The sequence below is a fragment of the Danio rerio genome, chromosome 4 (assembly GCF_052040795.2).
Source record: "Danio rerio strain M-AB ecotype USA chromosome 4, GRCz13ab, whole genome shotgun sequence".
Classification (NCBI taxonomy): Eukaryota; Metazoa; Chordata; class Actinopteri; order Cypriniformes; family Danionidae; genus Danio; species Danio rerio.
In genome coordinates this window covers 73,890,001-73,907,950 of record NC_141024.2, presented here as the reverse complement: position 1 = coordinate 73,907,950, position 17,950 = coordinate 73,890,001, and the positions used below count along the sequence as shown (strand labels likewise).

Sequence of the window (17,950 nt, the reverse complement as noted above, 5' to 3'; positions counted from 1 at the left end):
AATCTCAAATTAAGGCCTTAATAGCCTTGAATTTAGTATACAAAGTTTTGGATTTCGGTCTTATTTTATTAATTTATTTGTGTCTTTCCTTGGATTAAAGTTCATACTGTAACAAAATTAACTGTTACTAGTGTAGGCTTATTAGTAATTCATGTATCGTAATGTTGAGTGCATCTCGCGCTCCACCTCATAGCAGAAAGCGCGAAAGCGTGAGCACCCATTACTGTTAATTAGTAGGCAAGTGAGGTACAGAACAAGATAGTCGCTAGCCTAGTTTGTCGAGTAAAATGGAAAAGCGATGGTTTAATCCGCTGTGGCCAAGGAATCTGAATTACGTTTGGGTCAAGCCTGTGCCAGGAAAGGACCGCGACTCCTACTGCTGTTGGTGCTGGAAATCTTTTAAGCTAGCCACGATGGGAATTACGGCACTGGATTTCCCATATGAGGGTGCCAAACACATTGTGTGTAGTACTGCTCGTCAGCGCCAACCACCTAGTGTGCAGTTCTGTGCACCGGAGACCTCTTCGTTTACTGAAACAGCTTTGGCTATCAGTAATGAAGAAATTTCTACATTAGAAGCATCGCCGCCACAGCCGCCACATCTTACTGTTGCTCAACACCAACTTTGCGGGCAGAGGTGATATGGGTCCTTAAAACAAGCTCTGAGCACCACTCTTACGCTCCATTCTCACGGGGCGTCAGCATCAACGCTTATCATTCACTTTGAATGGGTGACGTTAGGCGTTGCCGAACTGCATTGTGGATCCGTCTGCGCCGCTTCAGAGGCGTTGCTCAAAGCAGAAGTTGGGACTAGCTCAACTTTTCAAGCGCCAACGGAAGCGTCAGCCAATCAGATAGCTGTATGCAAAAACACCAGCTAGACAGTGGCCTATTACTGACTAAATTTCATTGGCTGACGCTGCTATGACGATCACTTCAGCCCCAACTTCAGACACGCCTTCAGTCAAGCACTGACGCTGAAACCCCGTGTGAATGGGGCGTCACACATCGAATGACAACATTACAGAGGTTTTCAAAACCATGTTTCCTGACTCAAGTTATTGTGGAAGCAACAAAACTGCATATATTACTAAATTCTGCTCCTTTTATAACTAAAGAACTGACTGACCAGGTCAATAAGGCCAACGGGTTTGTGATCATGTAAGAATCTCAATAAGATGACGAAAAGTAAGCAGTTGGACCTTTATTTTCGCTACTGGTGGACTACGATAACTATAATAATATGTTTTATTTAATTCAAGTAGCCCACTTATATATAATTATTTTCTAGAGTTCAAAATTCATACAGATTTGACATTTTCCCCTCATACTCCTGTCGGAATTGGTTTGAAGTTGGCATTGAATTTCCTTGGAAATGGTATTGAAAAGGTCTCAAAGAGCCTTGAATTTCATTTGGAGGATCCCGGGGGTTCCCTGTGGTGACACAGCTTCTACAGAGCAACAGAATGACAGAGACAGGACAGAAGACAGATAATAGAAGTAAGTAGCGAATGCAAATATACGAATTGACGAGTGTATGTGCGGGTTTATTACTATATACAACGTTATATGTGCAGCTGTTAAGTGCAAATTGGCATGTAAAGTGTAAATGTGTATAAAAGTGTACGGCAAGTAGTGATGTTGGTTCCACAATTACCATCATCAAGCGTTCATGAGATGGATTGCCTGAGGGAAGACACTGTGTTTCTGTGTCGGGCTGTTCTGGTGCGCAGTGTAGCGTCGACCAGAAGGTAACAATTCAAAGAGGCAGTGTGCTGGGTGTGAGGAGTCCAGAGTGATTCTGGCAGCCCTTTTACTCGCTCTGGATAAGTACAGTTCTTGAAGAGTAGGGAGGGTTGTACCAATGATTCGCTTAGCAGTCCGAACTATTCAACGTAGTTTTCGCAGGTCGGATTTGGTGACGTGTAGACAACTGATTCAATAATGGAGGTGTGGAACTGTTTTAGTAGCTCCTTTGGGAAGTTGAGCAAAAGGTGCGATTGAGGCGAATGTGTTGTGAGTTCCACGTCATTTGGGGTGTCGGTGGAATTTCGCATATATTGTATTGACTTTGTAGTCTACTCAAGTAAATAAATTTGCTTCTGGTGTGTATTTTTATACATGCGCTGTATATAAACCATAACTTTTAATATAAACAAAAATACACTTGATGAATTTTTCGTATAAGAATGTGACATCTTTAAATGTAATAAACAATTATTTTGTGATTTTCACTTTTTTTACCTCCTTTTTTTTTTTGTCCGGATCTGAACAAAATACCATTTACAAAAACAATCGTTTGAATAAATCTGTTCTATGATGGGTATTTCTCTATTTAAGGTGTATATTTTTATGTATAAAGCTGAAAAATATTTTAGGTGGTACAACAGAAGCCAAAATACTTAACAAAAAAATATTAAATTCTTCAAAAGACACAAATAATTTTAATCAAATGCCCCTACCTCAAAATAATCGATCATGTGGAGGATACAAACATATAAAGTTAAGAATGAAACTATAAAGTAAATCATGAAATCTGTTTAAAAATGTATATTTTACCCTACAAACGACTGATAAATCGTGAATAATTTTTAAAGCTACTGGAAAAGTCTGTAGAGTTGACAACCCCTGCGCTACAATAGGGACTGTCTGCTTAGAACTGAAGGATGAGTCTCGGTTTCTGCATCAGAGATATGATCGCCGTAGATGATGCTGCCTCTGCAGTCCACCTGGGGTCAATGGTGCTCTGACAGTGCTGCTGTACGGAGACTGATGGTATTCATAAGACCAATAACCACCAATTGAATTCCACTGTCATGATAACCATAACCATACAGAGGCTTGACATTACGTTTATTTAATTCCACTATGAATGTCCAGATCACTACAGCAGTGGTTTCCATGCTTGATCCAAAACATTGAGGAATTATCTTCCTCGTTTAGAACAAAATTTATTTAGTCCATTTTAGCATTGCTAAACATGTCATTTGTTATACGAACTGTACCAAACTGAAGTGTTAAAGTGTTCGTTTATTTGCATTTTTTGCGATTTAAAAATGGTTTGCACTTAAGAGGTTTTAAATTGGTAAGTTTTCGAACGGTTTCATAATAGTTACCGATTTAAAATTTGCACTAAAATATCTGACAGGGGTTTGTTTTTTGTTCGTTTTCACATCCTTTTCAAATAAACTTAATTCATTGTTGACTTTATTTTAGCTTCACTTTCGCTAAATATTTTTAAATGCAATGCTACTGCTTTCGTCGTCGTTTGAGAACATTTCGTTTGCGCTTCGCAAATTTACATTTACACATTTTCAGTCATGTGAACTTTTTGTTTGTTTGTTTGCTGTAATGACAGCTACACTGCGATCTCCACTGAAACACAGCACGATCTGTTTATATTTCCGTCTGTTTCAAGCTACAAATATTAGGATCACATTTCAACAAAACAAAACCGAGAAATAATCACAAACTTTAAATTACAGGCATTCGCCATCCATATTGTGCAACTTGCAGTCATTTACAACCATCATGTCCCTGCCAGAGCTACAATTCAGCCGACTTTACATTTATCTTGTGGATATTCCTCAGTGATTCAGTCATTGGTGATGACATTGCAGCGTCTGCTCAATATTTTCTGGCGTTTTACTGCTGTTTATGCTTTGACTTTTGCTTTACACGGCACAAAATGCTTTTCTTACTTAGATTTGTTGTCTTCTTTTTAGTCCAAATATTAAAATATTCTTATATTAGGAAGAATTTTCTAGGCAAGCAAAACATACTTGTTTTCATCTAGTTTTTCCTTTTGACATTGTAATTATTTTGCTTACTCCATTGGCAGATTATTTAGCTTGTTTTAAGGAAAAACTCACTTAATTTTGGCATAGTATTTCTTAAAACAAGCCAGTATGTTTTGCGCAACACAATCTTACTGCAATTCGTAACTTTTTGATTTAGTGGCAAATTCTAATGAATTCGTACAATCTCATTCGTACAATTTAGTACGATTTGCTCATCACCCAATGACGGTTGGGTTTAGGGGTGGGGTTAGGTGCCACGCCTCCTTTTTAAAATCGTACATTTTCGTACGACTGAACTCGTATAAATTCATATGAGTTAGCCACTACACCCAATGACGATTGGGTTTAGGGGTGGGGTTAGGTGCCACGCCTCCTTTTTAAAATCTTAAATTTTCGTACGACTGAATTCGTATAAATTCATATGAGTTAGCCACTACACCCAATGACGATTGGGTTTAGGGGTGGGGTTAGGTGCCACGCCTCCTTTTTAAAATCTTACATTTTCGTATGACTGAACTCGTATAAATTCGTATGAGTTAGCCACTACACCCAAAGACGGTTGGGTTTAGGGTGGGGTTAGGTGCCACGCCTCCTTTTTAAAATCGTACAATTTCGTACGACTGAACTCGTATGAATTAGTCACTAAATTGACAAAACGTAAAATACTTACGTTTCCTCGTGAGATCAGGCTGGTTTTGCGTGCCTAGAAAATTCTTGATTTAAGAATTTTTTTTAGATATTTGGACTAGAAACATGGCAAAAAAATCTACGTAAGAAAATACTTTTTTGCAGTGTTTGCTTTGCACTTAACCTGCAAATTAAAATTTGAACTGTTTAAATAGCATACGAAAACACAAAGCTATAGGTACTATCGGTTATCATGGGTCAACGATGCTACCTTTCGCCACAAATCCATACATTCCTCCTTTTGGGCTGATCTTTCTAAGAAGGAATTTGTGTGAAGGCACAGCCCAGGCCATCTCGTTAGCGATGTTTCCATCCACCATGCATTTTGGATATGCGCATAAAAAAAAAACGATTGATGTAAAAAGCGTATGCGCATAACTGTGCAGGATAAACTTTTTACTCGATAAGAAAAGATGCGCATAAACTATGATGGAAACACTTACCAAACAAATTCCAGTATGTGCATTATAAAAGGTCATGTGATTTTGTTATGTGATAATAATTGTGTGTGAATGGACAAACCAGCAGGCTGAGCACACTGTAAACATTTGAACTGTTGTTTGGCTCATTCTAAAACACCTTACCGTTTCAGTATTAGTGTTACTATATTATTAATGACCTCCAGAGTCAAGAGCGTCTGTGCTCTGCGTCTGACACCTTCAAACGCCACTAACGCGTTCACTGCGTGTCAGGATTGCCTTTTGAGGTGCAAGTCGTTTATTAAATGAAGAAAGGATTAATGCAGCTTCCCCTACTGCCGCAAAATTCAGTTTTTACTGTAGATATTTGGCGCCAGTCAATAAGGAAGTGACAAATTTTGTTCGCTTTGACTCGTTGGATGGAAACGCTGCTTTAATTCGCACGTCTTTTATGCGATAATTCAGTTTTGCGCATGAAGTTCATTAGCATTTTTAGATGGAAACACAGCTATAGTTGGTTCATAGCGCTTTAGCTTAACGCACAACAATTATCTGACTTCTTGGCTAAAAAATTAGAAACCCGTGACTTGGAGATACTACAGTAATGTTTCGGCAACACGTGAACGCGATCAATTCTAGCACAAATCTCTCATGGGGGCGGAGTTAACAGCTGGTCTTCTCTGATTGGCTTATGTGAAATATATTTTTCCTTTTGTTTGGCACAATTTTAGCCCCATAGCTGACTAAAGCTGCGGTCAGACTGGACTTTTCTCCACATAGACTTCCATTCATACACACGCAAATGCGTCAGACTGGAAACGCATGCGTCTAGTTTCACAGTTTGCTGCGTTGCAAAGTTCAAGCTTGGTGAACTCTGACCTGCGAAATCGCGTCACTTGACTGCGTGAGACCAATCGAGGATCTAAACATGACCTCTCTGGACAGAAATTTAAAATATGGAGCAATCGCTCGCTATTTTTAATGTCTAATCATCTTGTTTAATCCTGCCCCTTTTCACAGCGCCGTACGACAGAATTTCACATGCTCAAACTCTAGTGTGACCGCAGCTTAACAGCAAGTTTTGTGTTCTTTAACAACTCTCAAGGAAGACATCCTACATAATGATCTTGTTAGCCGTGTATTGTAGAGGATCAGCATACTCACAGATGTGCTGCGCAGCTGGAGTTGGGTGTTGTGGGATCGGACAGATGTAGAGTAACAGGAGGAGAATGCTGAGCGGACAGGAGGAACCCGACAGATAGCACACAAAGACTCAAAACAGTGCCTATACAGGGGGGAAAAGCACATTCTCATATTTATAGTGACCTTTTTTAGCGTTTAAAGTCCAAAGTTTAGACAACCAAGCCATGTATAAATCTGAGATCCAGCAATGTGACATTTATAAAATACAAGTTGTTATTTGGATTTCAAAGATTTTGTGTTTTATATACACATATATGCGACATAAACAAACCGGCCACTTTATTAGGTACACCGTACCAGTGGGGTCGGAGCCCCTTTTGCCTTCAGATCTGCCTTAATCCTTCATGGCAGAGATTCAACAAGCTACTGGAAATATTCCTCAGAGATTTTGCTCCATATTGACTTGATAGCATCACACAGTTGCTGCAGATTTGTCGGCTGCACATCCATGGACATTCCAAGGCAGGATGGATCCATGCTTTATGTTGTTGAGGCCGAATTCTGAGCCGAGCATCCGAATGTGTCAGCAGAAATGGAGACTCATCAGAGCAGGCAACGTTTCTCCAATCTTCTATTGTCCAGTTTTGGCTGACAGGAGCGGCACCTGGTGTGGTCTTCTGCTGCTGTAGCCCATCCGCCTCAAGGTTGGACGTGTTGTGTGTTCAGAGATGCTCTTCTGCAGAGCTCGGTTGTAACAAGTGCTTATTTGAGTTACTGTTGCCTTTCTATCAGCTGGAACCAGTCTGACCATTCTTCTCTGACATCAACAAGGCATTTGCATTTGCGCCCACAGAACTGCCACTCACTGGATATTTCCTCTTTGTCGGAGCATTCTCTGTAAACCCTAGAGATGGTTGTGCATGAAAGTCCCAGTAGATCAGCAGATTCTGAAATATTCAGAGCAGCCCGTCTGGCAGCAACAACCATGCCACGTTCAAAGTCACTTAAATCCCCTTTCTTCCCCATTCTGATGCTCGGGTTGCAGCAGATCGTCTTGACCATGTCTACATGCCTAAATGCTTTGAGCTGCTGCAATGTGAAATTTGCGTTAACTAGCAATTGGACAGGTGTACCTAATAAAGTGGCCGGTGAGTATATATTGTAAAATAGGCATTTATATATGCAAATATGATATAGAATGTCTGACTAAATAACATCTCTAAGGTCTTCTTTAAATACCGCACTTAAAAAAGCAAACCCCTGATAATAATATATAATATAATATAATAATAAATATAATATAATAATGAACATAATATAATAATAAATATAATAATATAATAAAATATAATAATAAATATATTATAATAAAACATAATAATATAGTATAATAATAAATATAATATAATATATAATAATAAAATATAATAATAAATATAATATAATAAAACATAATAATATAGTATAATAATAAATATAATATAACATAAAAATATAATATAATAAGATAATAATATAATATATAATAATAAAATATAATAATAATATAATAAAACATAACAATATAATAATAAATATAATATAACATAAAATATAATATAATACATAATAATAAAATATAATAATATTATATAATATATAATAATAATATAATATGTAAATAATACATATAATAAATGTTATGAAACCTCTTACAAATAAATGCAGATCATCATGAATGCTATCGAGCAGCACAACATGAATCGTCAAACTATGATTAAAATTAATAACGTAACTGTGCACAAATTCATACAATTTGACATGTATTCAAAGAATTACAGAGAGTTATTTTACCCTAAATATTTTTTTCCAATATATTTTTTTACTGTATTTATTTTTTGTCAAACCTAGCCATGGTGAGAGGAAACAGTACAACATAAAAACAGTATAAAGTCTATATAATCATCATCCCTAGTCAGTGAAAACGGAGCAAAACTGACTTTTTTCTACAGCACAGTTCACACACAGTGGCAATTCAAAGAGCTTAACATAAACAGGAATAAAAGAGAAGTATAAGAAAATAAAACAGATTAAATGTGATAAAACAGGTTATAAAAGTAGGTCCAATTGAAAAACACTTATTTAAAATGAGCTCGACCAACACAAATCTTGAGATTTTATTTGAGGGATTTATTTAATCCACTTAAATTTGTTAAGTTAATGCATTTGTGTTGGGAAGACATGAATGAATTGTGTGTAACCCTGCATTTTCACAGTGAATATATTAGTCAAACATACTATAGTACAGTCTTACCGAAGATGCTCCCCAGTGTAAGCTTGCGCCTCCCTACTCTTTCAACCAGCCACACGCCGAGAAGAGTAAACAGGAAATTAGTGAAGGCTGTTACAGTCACCAGCCAGATGGCCAGCTTATCATCTCGCACTCCTGACATCTGCAGAATGGTGGCGCTGTAGTACCTTCAGAAAGAGCACATAGGAAACATTAAGACTTTTATTAAACATTACATGTTTTCAAACCTGTTTTGTTGTTGTTGTTGAAGCATTGACTTTCATAGTAGGAAAAACAAATACTGTGGAGGTCAGTGGTTACTGGTTTCCAACATTTTTCAAAACATCTTCTTCTGTGTTTTTACAGAGGAAGGAAACTCGAAAAGGTGTTGAAGAAGTGAAGGGTGAGGAAATGATGGCTTTGGGTGAACTCGCCCGTTAATTGTTAGTTTCTGATCTGATAAAACAGCCTGATCTCACGAGAAAACGTAAGTATTTTACGTTTTGCCAGTTTAGTGGCTAATTCGTACGAATTCGTACGAGTTTAGTCGTACGAAATGGTACGATTTTAAAAAGGAGGCGTGGCACCTGACCCCACCCCTAACCCCAACCGTCATTGGGGGATGAGCAAATCGTACTAAATTGTACGAATTAGATCGTACGAATTCATACGAATTAGCCACTAAAATGGAAAAAGTTACGAATTGCCGTGAGATTGCGTTGGATAAAAAGCAAGAGAATTAGATACAGCTTACAATTAAACTTTCAAAACGACCGTAACAGGAATAATAGTAGATATGAATAGTTACTTATTAGATATGTGAGAATAAACATAGCAAATTAGGCCTTGATCACATGGAACAGGCTTTTTTCGCACTGCTTATGCGCGCTAACGTTTCAACCTCCTTCTGCGTCTCGCGTTTTTTGCCAAAATTTAGAAAATCTCTGTAAAATTGTCTACAATATTTTTCTATATCGATGTTTCACGTCTATTTTTATATGGTTAGACGGTTTTCTGCTTCGTTTTTGTACTTGATCGACTGGCAAGTCAAATGCAGTCACAATGTGCCTGCTAACTAAAGCCTGGAGTATACTCGATGCGTCCGCCTGTTCGCTTGAGTGCGCGAATGTGACGTTAATCGCGGAGTTTGCGGAGGTTCGCTTTGGGTGCGCGCGGCATGATTTCGGCTGGCGGTGCGTCAGGCATTTTTTAAGACTCGAGCGAACAGTGCGCAACTGATTTGAATTGAATATGAAACACTTTGAAGAGATTTTATCTGAAACAGTACGACTGTAAACACATCTTTATGAACCGTGATCATAATAACCAGACAATCAATAAATACTGGCTAGAAATTGCAACAGTCATGGGAAAGGAGAAAGTTTTTGTTAAAAGGTTTGGAAAAACCTGAAGAATAAGTTTATTAAAAGCAAGAGAGGCCATGGCAAAATGTACACAATTACAGAATTTAATTAATTTTTTCATTTTGTATTTTTAATTTTGTATTTAAAACTATTTAATGTTTACAAAACTATAATGAAGTCACTAAATTATTTTTGATAACTGGAAAGGAATAGATATACTGATAGCCTGTTTCTCTGGGCTGGGTGATCATGATCTGTAATGTTGGACCCTCCCTGCCTTTTTAGCATAAGAAGAGGAGAAACTAGCCGTAAAGTAATGTAAAACATACGTTTTTTTTTAGTAAGTGTGCTTTCTTTGCTTTTGTTTTCGCGATAATAAAACATTTATTTGTAGAGCAACGCATGTTCTGCTGTCATTAATATTTTAATAAAATGTAATAGATATACTGTTCGAGATATAAACAAAAGCAAGTGATGAGCAATGATTATTTGCTAGAAATAACAACAGCAGTGAGAAAGGAGGAAAGTTTATGTTAAAAAGTTTGGAAAAAGCTGAGCGATAAGTTTGTTCATGCCAAAAGAGGCCATGACAAAAGTGGAGAAGCACACAATTACTGAATATGTTTTTCCACCAGTATAGGTGTCACACTGATGTATATATTTGTGGATTGGGCTAAATGCAAAAAAAAAAAAAAAAAAAACATTTTTTTAGCAAGTTTTTGCTTTTATTCTTGCTATAATAAAATTATATTTGTAGAGCAACTCATGTTTTCTTGTGATTAATATAATAATAAACTTTAAATGGTAAAACTGTCCGAGATATGAACGAAAGCAAGTGATGCATCAAAGTTAGATATTTAAATAAGCTTGAATGGTTATGAAAATGCTTATAATCATTAAAATAATATATAAAAACAATACAAATAATTAGTTAAAAAATATTGAACGACATTATGATATGACGTAATTCCGGTAACTTCCTACTTCTCTGTTTATCCGTCGGATTGTAGTGTGGGTTTCTTTTGACCGCCCCCTGTCATTTTAAAGAATATCACAACGGCGAACGCGGCGAGTATAAAAAGCGAAGTCAGCGGAGGTGCGCGATGCGGCGCCAGGCGCGAGAATATTTCACACACCTATAACTCATTAGGAGGATAAGCTCAACCCTGTTAGACCATGCGCCACGGCGCAAAGCGGATTTTTCCATCCTTAAAATAGCAAAAGTGGATTCAGACACTGCGCTTTGCACTTTGCGCAGGGATCCAAAATGTGTTGCTCCGGGTTCGTCTCACTGCACATTTCAGATGACAAATCCACTAGAGGGCGCTGTCTACATGTTTGTGAATTTTAAATGTTCTACATATGACGTACTAAATATATTTACGGTATGTTTTGTTGTACACCTCACTTACACGTCCTTCTTGTACATGACCTTGTCATATTGATCACTAAAACCCAACCAATAGTGTTTTCGCCCTTAAGGCTAACGTGCAGGATAAAATAGATTCTCGAAGCTTTCAAAGTGGCCACTTCTTAGGCTGTGCTGACCAACTTGCATTTTTAAAGCAAATTAAATACAAATTATATTTGAAGGGCACCTATTTTACCCCTTTTTACCTATTTTATTTTACCAATTTCGGTCCTGGAGGGCTGGTATCCCTGCAGGGTTTAGCTCCAACTTTCCTCAACACACCTGCCTTGGTGTTTCAAGTACACCTAGTAAGACCTTGATTAGCTTGCTCAGGTGTGTTTGATTAGGGTTGGACCTAAAATCTGCAGGAACAAGTTTGTTGACCCCTGACTTAAACATTCTTCGAAACATTTGGGATAATCTATGAGTCAACAAAATGTATAAGACTGTTCTAGAGGATTTTGGACATTGTAATGAAGTAATCAGACACGCTGTCCCTTTAAAAATCCCTTTCTAATAAGCATACTAACAATTAATGGCCTTTTTCTGTAGCATTATGCAGACTTGCAACTAATTGCCTCCCTCGTTATGATCTACATATGCTTCGCATATCCCTTTCATCAAAACAAGCAGCGGTCGAAATCATTAGTTTGGCAGTAATTGTTACCTCCACAGAGGTTTGAAATCATCCTGTGTTATTAAAAACATACGATATACAGTTCCCCTATACAGTAATCAAGTATGTAGTCAGATCCAGACTCCCCACAAAGGAGCGGAGCAGGAAAACCTTCATTAACCCGAAGGAAAATGCCACCATCCTGCTCTTTTTCACAGATTCAGAAAGGATTTGCATTATTACATGCTGCCATAGTCTTCCCGCACGCTGACTTAAACCAAATTACACTCCAAAAATGTTGGTACAACATGAAGGAACTGTGGAACCCAGCCCTTTTCGCAGAGTAACTCATCCAAAAAATGAAAATCGTTTATCCGACTCATCCTCAAGTCATCCCAATGACACATGATCAACTTTGTTTTGTGGAACACAAAACCAGATGTTTAGCAGAATGTTCACCCTGCTCTTTTGCGCATATTAAAAAGCAAACGGCGACCAGTGGATGCATCTGACTTAGCTTGTCAAGCTCCAAAGATGTGTCTTTTTTTTTTTTTCAATAATCAATCATAAGACATTAAAAAATGCACTTTCATATCACATATACGAGATTTGACGTCGATATTTTAAGTGTTTACCAATTTAAAAGCTTTCAAAAAGTAATAGTAAATTGAATAAATGAATCAGAATATTCAAAATACAGTGTTCAAGTGTTTCGTGCAACCCAAGCTCATTGGGAAAGTATGCGCCTTAATCTACATTTTTGTGAAACATGAAGGTCCCCTATCATGCACGCGGCGCAAGGCGTAACGCAATTGTTGTTTGCTAGTTTCAGCTCGGCGCAAGAGTCGTTTTGCACCACACTGTTGAAATAGCAAACAAATTTACGCTCATAATTGCACCCATAGGCGTTCTGGTCTAAAAAAGGAGGTGTGCTGAGGCGCACTGCGGGAGTGTTGCTATTTTGAGAACTAAAATAGTCCAGATCAAGGCCGGTCTAAAGTCCAGCGCAGAGCGCGTTAGTTGTGCGCCTCGCTTAAACATTGCTTAATACACACAGGGTGTCCAGTAATATGCAAATGTCATTACAAATAAAAAAAGAATTAAATGATTAAAATATTACAACAAAAATATATTACTCTGATTGGTTTATTCTCAAAACACACCTATAACTCATTAGGAGGATAAGCTCAACCCTGTTAGACCATGCGCCACGGCGCAAAGCGGACTTTTTCCATCCTTAAAATAGCAAAAGTGGATTCAGACACTGCGCTTTGCACTTTGTGCATGGATCGTCAAAATAGAGCCCGAAATGTGTTGCTCGGGGTTCGTCTCATTTGCACATTTCAGATGCCAAATCCACTAGAGGGCGCTGTCTACATGTTTATGAATTTTAAATGTTCTACATATGACGTACTAAATATATTTACGGTATTTTTTGTTGCACAACTCACATACACGTCCTACTTGTACATGACCATGTCATATTGATCACTAAAACCCAACCAATAGTGTTTTCAAAAGCAAATGTAAGAGAAAAGTGCGACCACAAAGCTTTACCTCGATTTTCATCCACTCGTTCCTTTTATTTTCGGGGGTCAGCACAGCGGAATAAGCCACTAACTTATCCAGCATAATTTTTTTTTACACAGCAGATGCCCTTCCAGCTGCAACCCAGTACTGGGAAACACCCCCACACATACATACACTACGCACAACTTAGCTTACCCACCTATAGCGCATGTGTTTTGAATGTAGGGGAAACCGGAGCACCCGAAGGAAACCCACGCCAACACAGGGAGAACATGCAAACTCAAACCAGTGACCTTCTTGCTGTGAGGTGACAGCGCCACCCACTGCGCCACCGCACCGCCCTAGCTTGATTTTACATAGCTTTTATCTCTTTTGTAAAAACCATACTACACCATACTCGAATGCGAGCGCTCTGCGTCACAAGTACACCATCTTACAAGGTGAGCTACTGAGCAAACTGACCACAGCAGAAAAAGCAGAATTGTGAACACCTTATGTCTTTATGCAGTTATTGAACATATATTTATCTTGTCGCCTATTCAAGTTTTAGGAACAAGTTAATAACTTGACTACTAGTAAATCATTTGGTATCAGAAGTGGCTCATATAAAAGGCAAAGGCCTCCAGATTACGCTTATTTGAGCTCAATATAACATGATCATGCCTTGATTATTAACGGTCTCGTCACTGAACAGAAATAACATCCAGTATAGAATAAAAAGTCCTGCTGCAGTGGAGACAGAATGAACATTGTGTCTAACTCATCATCATGTTTGAGCTACTTTATTACTAAACACCCATGAAGAAACACGACACAGAGAGACCTAGAAACTTCACTGCATGCTAGCGTTTCGGAAGAAACGGAGCAACACAAACACCTCAGAAATGTAAATTAGCTTTAAGGAGAATTTAACAAGACACCGATTTTGTAATAAGAAATGCTTCGTCTATCCGCTGAGAGACTCGGGGAATGCTAATAAGACGAGCTGCTGTGAAAACACACATTCGGGGTCTCGGTTGTTTGTTCTACTGTGTCAGTTTTAAGCTAGAAACAATGTTTAATTAGGCAGAGATCCAGGACGATGAGGCTTAAAAACTGCCAGATTACATCACAGTGGTCTCCTGAAGCAATGCTTTACTGTGCATTTATATTTGGTGGCCATTGAAGTGTGAATAAGGCAACGAGCATCATGGATACAATACATGAAAGTTACTTGGTTTTCTCAAACAAATATTGCCACCGTTAAATTTAGTTACCAAATCAAACAGTGTTTTTATTATTTAATTGTGTAGCTAACATATCCACGTACACATTGTACGTTTCAGAAGTGAGGACTGCATTTTGATCATGGGAGAAATTAATGAGGGAAATCCCCTAAATTATTATTCCGCGCAAACATGTCTCTCCTGTCGGTGCCAATGGTGTAGTGGTTAGTGCGTCGACACTAACCTAATCCTTCACCTCTCTCTGCTCCCCATGCTTTCCTGTCAATTCTCTCTACTGTCCTATCAAAAATAAAGGTGAAAACCTTGAAAAAAAAAAAAAAACATGTCTCTCCTGAAATGGTGTTGATGGATCTGTTAATGGATCTTGTACATTTGTTATTCACTATTTTTGACCGAAGTAAAGTTGACAACCAAAGACTGGTTAAGGGCGTGGGTTTTAACCGAACCACCATCATCAGAAGGAGAATTATTATTATTATTATTTACTAAATAATTAAGTCAGCAGTAATAAGCTCTTTTTAATGTGACTTATTTTTATAAATAAGTATAAACGGATGGATGAAAATAAGTTTGAATGAATGGATGGATGGATGGATGAATAGATGCATGCATTGATGGAAATTTATGTAGATGGATGGATGGATGATGGAAAAGTTTAGATGGATGGATGGATTGAAATTAGTATAGATGGATGGGTGGATGAATGGATGGATGGATGGACATAAGTTTAGATGGATATATTGAAATAAGTATAGATGGATGGATGGATGGATGGAAATAAGTGTAGATATATGGATGGATGGATGGAAGTAAGTATAAACAGATGCATGGATGGAAATAAGTGTAGATAGATGGATGTATGGAAATAAGTTTGAATGAATGGATGGATGAATAGATGAAAAGTTTAGATGGATGCATGGATTGAAATAAGTATAGATGGATGGGTGGGTGGATGGAAATAAGTGTAGATAGATGTATAGATGGATGGATTGAAATAAGTATAGATGGATGGATGGATGGATGGATGGATGGATGGAAAAGTATAGATGGATAGAAATAAGTGTATATAGATTAATAGAAATAAGTATGGATGGATGGGTGGGTGGATGGATGGAAATAAGTGTAGATAGATGTATAGATGGATGGATTGAAATAAGTATAGATAGATGGATGGATGGATGGATGGATGGAAAAGTATAGATGGATAGAAATAAGTGTATATAGATTAATAGAAATAAGTATAGATGGATGGGTGGATGGATGGATGGACATAAGTTTAGATGGATGGATTAAAATAAGTATAGATGGATGGATGGGTGGGTGGATGGATGGAAATAAGTGTAGATAGATGGATGGATGGAAATAAGTTTGAATGAATGGATGGATGAATAGATGAAAAGTTTAGATGGATGCATGGATTGAAATAAGTATAGATGGATGGGTGGGTGGGTGGATGGAAATAAGTGTAGATAGATGTATAGATGGGTGGATGGAAATAAGATTAGATGGATGGATTGGAATAAGTATAGATGGATGGGTGGATGTAAATAAGTGTAGATGGATGGATTGAAATAAGTATACTGTAGATGGATGGGTGGATGATAGAAAAGTTTAGATGGATGGATGTAAATAAGTATAGATAGATAGATGGAAATTAGTATAGATAGATGGATGATGGATGGATGGAAATACAGTAAGTTTGGATGGATGAATAATTGATGTATGGAAATAAGTGTGGGTGGATGGATGGAAGTAATTGTAGATGTACAGTATGGATGGATGAATGGATGGAAATAAGTTTGGATCAACTGAAAGAAGTGTAGATGGATGGATGGATGAATTAATGGATGGATGAATAGATGTATGGAAATAAGTTTGGATGGATGGATGGATGGATGCAACTAAATATAGATAGATGAATGGATATATGGAGGGAAATAAGTGTAGTTACCAAGGTTATAATAGTTTTGCATTTTTCATTAGTTTTAGTTTTTATTTCTTTTTGACTTTTTGTTTTCAAATTCAGTCAGTTGTAGAGGCAGATTTACTAGCTTTTATTGGTTTATATATTTTGAAATTACTGTTTTAGTTTAGTTTTTATTAGTGTCAGTATTAGTTTCAGTTTTTTTCCTAAATAATTATATTTGTTTGGTGCAAGATTCAAAATCAACGGAATAAATATTGTAGAATAAAAACTCTTTTTGAAACGTGTATTCAGAGGACACATAAACACCATCACCTACCATCCTCAAATTCAAATACAGCAGCCCACCATTACGATTGTCTGTTATGAAATAAACTCTCGGTTTACCCGCGCTGCAGTTCATGTTCAGTTCACTCACAGCAGGCCGCCATTGTGTTGTTTGTGTTTAGTTCTTTACTTCTCAAATTTGCTTTTAGAGTAATGTTGCTGTTCTAATAACTGAATGAGAGTATATATTGGGTTATTTTGAGTCAGAGGTAGGTATTATGCTTGTTAAAAAGTAAGTAGTTTGAGGATGAGTGCTCACTGGAGATGCGAATCGTTTCAAATGATTCAGTTCGATTTGGTGAACTAGTTAAACCGGTTCACTTAGAAGATCCGGTTAAAAAGATTCGTTCGCGATCGCGATACAGAAATAAAACCTATTATTGGGCACAAATGTGTTAAAGTAATAGTTTAAAGTGTCTGTATTTAATGCTGTTACCGTGCTGCTGTCATGTCCACTCGTTGTTTTTGTCGCGGGAGCAACAGTGAGGACTGACTGGAGGAGAACCGGCTCGATCTGGCTAATGGCGGCAGGACTGAGGTGCTGTACGGTCAAACACCTGCAGCGCGAATATTTACTTCTAAAAGACTCACAGTAAGATTATGTATTAAATACAATCACAAAGACAAAAACAAAGGAGGTTTTTGCTATCATTTTACTTAGTTTCAGTTAGCTTTGTATGTACACAATACAGTTTCAGTTCTAGTAAAAAAAAACTAGTTTGTATTTTTATTTCAGTTAACGACAATTATTTTACATTTTAGTTTTCGGTTTTACGTTCGTTTTCATGAACTATAATAAACTTGGTAGATGGAAGGATGGAAATGAGTATAGATGCATGGATGGACTGAAATAAGTGTAGGATGGATCATTACATACTAAAATATATAATTTCAGCACTGATATCCCAATGTTTGCAGAATGTGCGATGTTGAGTTTATATGTTGGAATTTTAGTTGAGCAAGAGCCACAGTTTAGAACACACGACATTCGTAAAGTCACTGCAGAGTACAACTATAATGGAGTGAAAGTGTTTGTAAGAGTTGAGATATTACAAATATTTTTGATGTCTTTGACAATTCAAAGCATGAGCTGAAAACAGAGACTGTTGACCACAACCCAGCAGGTGGGAATGCGGGAAAAACCAGCTCCTGCTGCATTTGCATCTGATTCTGCTGAAGCTCGGCTTCAACCACCCCATCTCACACATATGGTCATTTCAATGTTTGAATGTTC

The 17,950-nt window shown here is 37.4% G+C and overlaps 2 protein-coding genes across 14 annotated transcripts in view; one reads left to right on the top strand and one right to left on the bottom strand.

Annotated features, from left to right (window-relative positions):
• slco1d1 (solute carrier organic anion transporter family, member 1D1) overlaps positions 1–17,950 on the top strand; it is a 790,174-nt gene that overhangs the window by 491,007 nt on the left and 281,217 nt on the right. The gene's annotated exons all lie outside the window — the stretch shown is intronic.
• Positions 1–17,950, bottom strand: part of slc2a13a (solute carrier family 2 member 13a) — a 173,170-nt gene that overhangs the window by 14,308 nt on the left and 140,912 nt on the right. For all 13 annotated transcript variants that reach the window (XR_015481695.1, XR_015481693.1, XR_015481694.1 and 10 more), the window contains 2 exons: positions 8,343–8,506; positions 6,071–6,191 (listed from right to left, as the gene is read on the bottom strand). Coding sequence is in view for 4 of the 13 variants with exons in the window: in NM_001442743.1 (NP_001429672.1) it covers positions 6,071–6,191; positions 8,343–8,506 (285 nt within the window). In the remaining 9 variants the exon portion in view is untranslated. The remainder of the gene's footprint in view (positions 1–6,070; positions 6,192–8,342; positions 8,507–17,950) is intronic.